Below are 7,000 nucleotides of genomic sequence, written 5' to 3' on the forward strand. Positions count from 1 at the left end.
ATCTATATGTTCGTTAAACAATTTAAAAAAACTATGTAAAAAATGAAACTATCATAAAGTTCATATTTCTCATAAACATAGAATATGAAAGTTTCATGAAAGTTGATCAAGGAAATTAGTAGTTTCATGAAAGCAGTTTGATGAAATTAGTAGCTACATGAAAGTAGATATTTCATGTACCTATATGGTGTTTTCAATATAAATATAAACAACTACAATCTCGAGCTCTTGACCCGCTGTACTTCCAATTAAAGAGTATACAGCTGCTTACCACAGCTCATTCTGCGAGGCAATATTTTCAAACAGATAATTTTGTTTTTAATAAAAAATAAATTATATAATTTCTCACCTCAAATCTGCTGTATTTCGTAAGATATTAATGAAATTAAGTAATTCTGGTGAGTTTGAAGATAAATTTTTTTTTAGTCATTTAGATTGTTAAAATGGTGACATGGTTGCTAGATTTAGAAAGAACTTTTTGCAGTCCTGATTTGGCCTCTTTTTACTTGTTTATTACTGTTTGTTCTTGATGCAAGCCGTGTACTATCATTAGTTAGTGTTATCATATTGTTCGAGCATCGAGACTAAGTTCATTTTACAAATTATCATTTAGGTTTAAATTTCAAAGTTAACAAGGTAAAACGTGTTTTATAACAATTCTTTTTTCAAATGTCGATTTCTTCTTCAAGCACAAATAATAAATCGGGTAACAAATACACATATAAAAGAAATACTACTCTAGAGAGTCTCAAAACACAATGATCACATTGTGAGCTAAATGGCTTCAAAATACCACAAAAACCTAGTGTACAAAACAACACCCATATCCTTAATTTGAATATATTTACTTGTGAGGAAGAGTAAAGGCTATGAGATTTAAAAATTTAGATTTTGAATTTCATATGGACTTTCATAATTACTTTTTATCTAATTTTATTATTGGTAGCATTTTAGTTCAGCTCTACAAGATCAGTTTTGTGATTTTGAATTTTGTTTCAAATGGACAAAGAAAAACTGAGAAATGTACAGCAATTTCACAATAAATAAAATTCAAGACTATCCAAAATAGAAATAACATCACTAGTTTCATGATTTTAAATTATTTGAATATTCATTACCAAAAATATTAAATTACTTTTTGAAAGACACGAGTATGAAAACCATCTGATTTTTCAAAGATGGGAGTATTTTGTACAAAAAAAAAAAAAAAATGAAGAACAGAAAGCTGAAATAAATGACACAAATCATTAAAATCTAATAACTAAGGACTGTTAACAAAAAATCTCTTTAATAGCAAGCATAATCAAGAATAATAATTACAATAGTTGATATTATTTAAGGAAAGTGTAAATTAATTACTTTTATGTTAATTTAAAATTAAATTTATTTAGTATGATTTGCTCATTACATACCGAGAAATACGAATAAAGAAACAAGGGTAATTAATTATTTGAAAATTTTAAAAAGTAAAATCAATACAGTGTAAAGTCGTGTATCCGGAATTGGTGGGACTTCCAGAAGTCTGTATAATAGATTTTTCCGTATAATAGACCCCCAAGGTAAACAAAGCTTAAAATGATTTAATAAACGATCTGAATCTAAGAAGCAAAAAATAAATAAATGTTATTTTTAAGGGGAGCAATGTTTTAGCATTAGAATATCTAATCTATAAAATATGAAATATTAGAAAAAAATATTGCTGAAAATATGGAAAACGAAAAAAATTTTACAGTTATGAAAATATTAATCCGCCATTTTGAACTAGAACGATTCAAGCAGGAAGGGGAAATTCATGTCATTCTGGAACAAAGCTTAAAATGATCTAAATCTAAGACGCAAAAAATAAATAAAAATTATTTTTAAGGGGAATAATGTTTTAGTAATAGAATATCTAATCAATAAAATATGAAATATTAGAAAAAAAGTATTATTCCTTAAAATATAGAAAACGAAAAAAATTGTCATATGAAAATAATAATCCGCCATTTTTAACTAGAATGATTCAAGCAAGAAAGGGAAATTCCCGTCATTCATTAAAGTGGGTAGGTGGAGGAGAAAAATTCATTTCCTCCTTTTTTGTGAAGGAAAATAAGTGTAAAGAAGAGATCATTTATGTTGAGGGTGGGGAAATAACAAATTATTGTTTTCTCTCCAATCATTGGCTATCAATCAAGCATAAAGGCGGGGCACGCTGATTGGGTTCTCTTTATTTTTTCTTCTATGACTGAAAGAATCTGCTAAAGAGAGAATGCTGCCCCCTTTTCCCCCCGCCTCCTAAATATTACATGGTATGGGGAAGAACGAATGTTTTGTTTCTCAAGGACGTATATCCTTTTAGACCTATTCAAATTTTCTATTTTGACTCCCCCTCCACCTTAACGCTTGCCCCGTTTACCCTTTTTCACAGTATTTCTTCTTTCAATAAAAAAGGTTCCAGGAAATGCCTCTTTTACTAGCCACCTGCATGGGAAAGGGGGGGGGGAGGGGACTCAGTTGCGATCTTTTGAAAACAAATATCCCTCTTTTTCCTACATTCCAAGGGAGGAGCGTCACTAACGGTCACTCAATGGTCTTGGTAGATCTTCACTTCCCCTTTCTGGTGATTTATGGGTTCGATGCGGAAAAGAGAAAATGTGTCAAAAGACTTCTTTTTTTTTTTAAGGAAAGGGGATGATGGAGAGATGTTTGATTATTTTGATTGTTAAAAAGTGTCCGGGAAATCGACCCTTCCGGGAAAGGGACGTCCGGATATGGGACGTTACACTGTATTAGTCACTAATCTAATAAAATAAACTTTTTATATTTATAGGGAGAACGTATTTTTTTAAAAAAAAATATTTTCCCTTCTTTATAACATATTCTTAACAAAGTAGCGAAAAGAAGAACAAAAATGATAAATTTTGATTTGAAAACTAAATGTTTCTAAATATTATTTAAGAGTAATAATTAGTTTTATACTTATGATCACTTTAAGTATGAAGTAACTAGGTTGAAACCACAAGTTCATCAATAATAATTTGGATAAAAATGAAATACTTTTGTAGAAGAAAATATCTTATAAAAATTTTACGATTTTCTAGTGTAATTACTGAATATTCTTGTCCCACTGATTCCTTCTAGAAAATTTTCTCTTTTTCAGAAAAAAAAAATCTTGCTCATTTTTCTGAGAAACCATGTTATGAATTGCTACATATGAATTTTATGAAAAAGCTAGTGTTGCAATGAAGATTATCAAATGCTTTGCATGAAAATTCAAAGTAAAACAGTACTGACAATACAAAAAATTTATATTTTTCTTTCGTGAAAATGTGTCTAACTACGTCAACCTATATATCCCTAGAAGAAGAAAAATTGTGTTAAATCATGTTTTCCCTTCAAAATGATAGGGCTCCCACTGGCAGAGCTGTAAATTACTTATGAATTATTTGTTTTGTACTGTGTGCTCTCCTAACATATAATTATAAAAAGGAAAAATATATTTATATAAAAGGTCGTACTTTTTTTTCCGAACCTAAACAATAAAGAATAAGAGGAAAATTAATATGTAAATGCTTTCACATTGTTTAAAAAATTAATTAGAAAAAAACTTTGCAAATTAGAAAAGTTTCTCCCTTTCTTAGTATGCTATCCTTTTAAAAGCCATCTTCCTTTGTTTTATTGGATTTAGCAAAATAATTTTGTTTTGTGGATTTTTGTTCTTAACAGACTTTAAAAGATAGAGCATTAAACACTTTTTAAAAGATTAAGGGGTTGGTGGGGGTGGGGCTAAAAGGTAGGAAAGAAACGCTTTACTTAATGAAATTGAGAGTGCTTTATAACTTTCAAAACTGTGCATTTGCCTGTTTTCAGATCTTTCAAGACTTACTTTTATTTTTGCTTAGTTTGAATGACATAAAAAGATTTTTTTGATTTTCTGAAAACAAAAGGAGCACATAAAACAAAAAGAGTTTTTAAAAACTTAAATGCATTCAAGCATGTATTACTAAAATTATCCTTTTCAACATGGTGATCACAGAAATGTTTGAGTATAATTTTTTTTAAATATAATCTAAATATTTTAATTGTCAGACAATCTTTAATTTTATGTTTCAAGCAATTTTGCAAAGCTGCAAGTACACTGGTGGACAAAACTAAGAGATGGAAGACATTTTCCCAAATATCTCAAAAAATACTGAATATAAATAAATAAAATTTGGTATGGATATAGCTTATTCCATGATAATAAAGTATGGAAAGCAAAAATGAAAGTGCCATTCACAGGCAAGACCTATTGCCAATAAATCCAATGTAGTCTGAACTTAAGGATAAAAGATGACAATAAAAGTGAAGCTTGTACAGTGTGTGTTACCTCTAGTATGGTGTATGGTCACCCCTGACAGACAGACAGACAGCATGCACAACGAGTATGCATGCTGTTAATAAGGGAATTAAGGAGGACCTGTGGAAGACCCTCTCATTCTTCCACCAGAGCAATTTTTAACTCCAGAATGGTTCTGGGGGGAGGTTGGTGCATCACAATAGCTCTCCCAAAAGCATCCCAAGCATGTTCAATAGGATTCAGGTCTGGGGATTTGGCTGTCCAATCCATTCGTTGAATATCCTCGCTTTCCAGATACTCATCAACCATGAGAACCCTATGGGGTCGCGCATTGTCGTCCATAAAAATGAATCCAGGGCCAACAGCGCCCCTAAAAAGACGCACATAGGGCTCTAGGACCTCCTGCCTGTATCTCTGGGCAATCACGGAACCATTGTCAAACACATGGAGCGGTGTATGGGTATCTTGCATGATCCCTGCATAATGGTCCCTTTCGATAATGCTGCTGGGATGGTTCCAGGTTCCCTCCATGTCAATAACCGTCCAGAATTGGGTTGTAAACTGAATCTGGACTCATCGGTGAAGAGAACATTAGCCCATTGAAGCTGTGTCCAATTCTGATGTTGTCTGCACCATTCTGCATGCGCTCTTTTGTGGGAGGGAGTGAGTGGGATGCAAATAACGGGCTTCCTGGCATACAGTCCTCTTTCATGGAGTCTCCTGGAAACTGTCTTACTCGAAATTGATGTTCCTGGCCTTCATTAGCTGTTGTAGCCCTCGGACGACCTTGTCCTGGTCGTCAAGATACTGTCCCACTAGTTTTAAATTACTCCACAAATTGGAAATGACGCTTGGTGTTATATCCAATTCCCTAGCAATCTGAGCTTGGGACTGGCCTGCCTCAAGTCTACCCACAATTCTCCTCCTCATGCCTTCGTCTAAACGATGATGTTCACTCATTTCACCTAAAAACCAGCAAGAAACAACAAGATTATTCAAAAAATGCACTAAAATCTGTGACTGTGTTGAAGAGTGGAATGAGAAGAACAGCTCGATGCGGACTTTTATGCCTCCTGCTGGCTTAGCAACGCCCACAAGAATACGTAAACTTATCGCAGGGCCAATAGCGCTACAGTGACCATATATGGCAATCAACTGTCCAGGTTTTGTGCAGTATTTTTAGAGAAATGTGCGAAAATGCTTTCTATCTCTTAATTTTGTCTACCAGTGTATATAGAACTCATAAAATACGTTAAAAAGATAGAGAAAACATGGAAAATATTTAAGAATAATGAAAAAAGAAGAAGAAAAAATTATTAAAATAAAATATTTTAAGAAAATTTAAAAAGCTTGAAAAAAAAATGAAAGCATATAATCTCTTCATTGGCTCACTCAAGTATATTCACAAACACGCAATTGTTTTGATTTATTTTGCTTTGGCTATATTGATGCAATATTAGAAAGCTCTCCTTTTTGCAGATGTAATCGTGTGAACTGATGAAGAGATTACATCTTTCATTTTTCTGCTTTTTAATATTTTTTTTAAATATTTTATTTTAACAAATTTTTTTTTCTTCTCTTTTCATTAACCTTTTATATTTTTTATGTTTTCTCTTTATTTTTAACTTAAATAAATATTTAAGAAAAAAACTAATATGTCAAACTGGTTTGATTGTTCAATTTACTAGTTGCTGTTCAATTATTAATTTGTTCTGAATTTAAAAAAAAAACTGTTTCTTACATTTGATTACATGGAATTTGTTGAAACAAATACTAACAATATTTGCAAATTTTTCCTAATTTGTAATTTAGTTTAATTCATAATTTGTAATTTATTTCCTCTTTACTACTGATCTCGCTTATGTGACAAGGTATATAACAAACAAATTCTGATTGTTATAGCTGATAAAATTTGGTAACTTTTCATTAAGTATTTGGATACGTTACCTTTGGTAAGTCTCCATAGTTATAGAATTACAGATGAAAAATAAATCATATTAACTTCAGTTTCTCATTTCATTGTTTATTAATTTTTTTATTTTATTATTTGTTACAGCTCCATTAATGTTGACTCATTAGAGCCAGAAATTCGTGAATCTCTGAATAAATTGAAATTGGAAGATAAATGTTTATACTACAACAAAGGTCTTTAATGTGTTCTTCGAAATATATTGCATTTATAGTCTAAAAACGAAACTGTTGTATTTCTTTGTATTTTATAAATTTATATTTTCCATAGTTCCTAATAAAAATATTATGTGATAAATGAATACACTTGAATGGTGATTAAAATTAATTATACATGTAAAATTATTCCTGTTGTAATCCTGTGTTATATTTGAATTTCATGAAAAGTAATGTCTTTTGCTATTAATTCATTGAAGGATTCTCCTGTTACTGTCTTGCGTTACATTTTATTTATGAAGTTACTCTTTTAGAAACACTAAGTTGTTTTAACAAAATCTGATTGGATGATTATCATCTAACAAGGAACTTTTTCTTCAGCTCATATTTTTTTAAAAGCAAAAAATCAAAGAAGAAAAAAAAACTGCAACCAATTTTGATCACCAAAACTGGAAATTACATGAACAGGAAACTCAATGTGTTTTTATTTTTGTAAAAAAAAAAAAAAAAACGATGAGTCATTTTAATTCTCCTCAATTGTCTTTTTCATTTTATTAA

General features: G+C 30.7%; 1 protein-coding gene across 4 annotated transcripts in view; it reads left to right on the forward strand.

The window, feature by feature from the left end:
• Positions 1 to 6,588, forward strand: part of LOC107453001 (sideroflexin-1) — a 108,134-nt gene extending 101,546 nt beyond the window's left edge. For all 4 annotated transcript variants that reach the window (XM_043052512.3, XM_071187834.2, XM_021147140.4 and 1 more), the window contains one exon: positions 6,375 to 6,588. In XM_043052512.3, the coding sequence (XP_042908446.1) occupies positions 6,375 to 6,471 (97 nt within the window). In that variant the 3' untranslated portion in view covers positions 6,472 to 6,588. The remainder of the gene's footprint in view (positions 1 to 6,374) is intronic.
• Positions 6,589 to 7,000: the final 412 nt, after the last annotated feature.

The sequence above is a fragment of the Parasteatoda tepidariorum genome, chromosome 11, assembly GCF_982258835.1.
Source record: "Parasteatoda tepidariorum strain Cologne lab strain chromosome 11, Ptep-v5.0, whole genome shotgun sequence".
Lineage (NCBI taxonomy): Eukaryota > Metazoa > Arthropoda > Arachnida > Araneae > Theridiidae > Parasteatoda > Parasteatoda tepidariorum.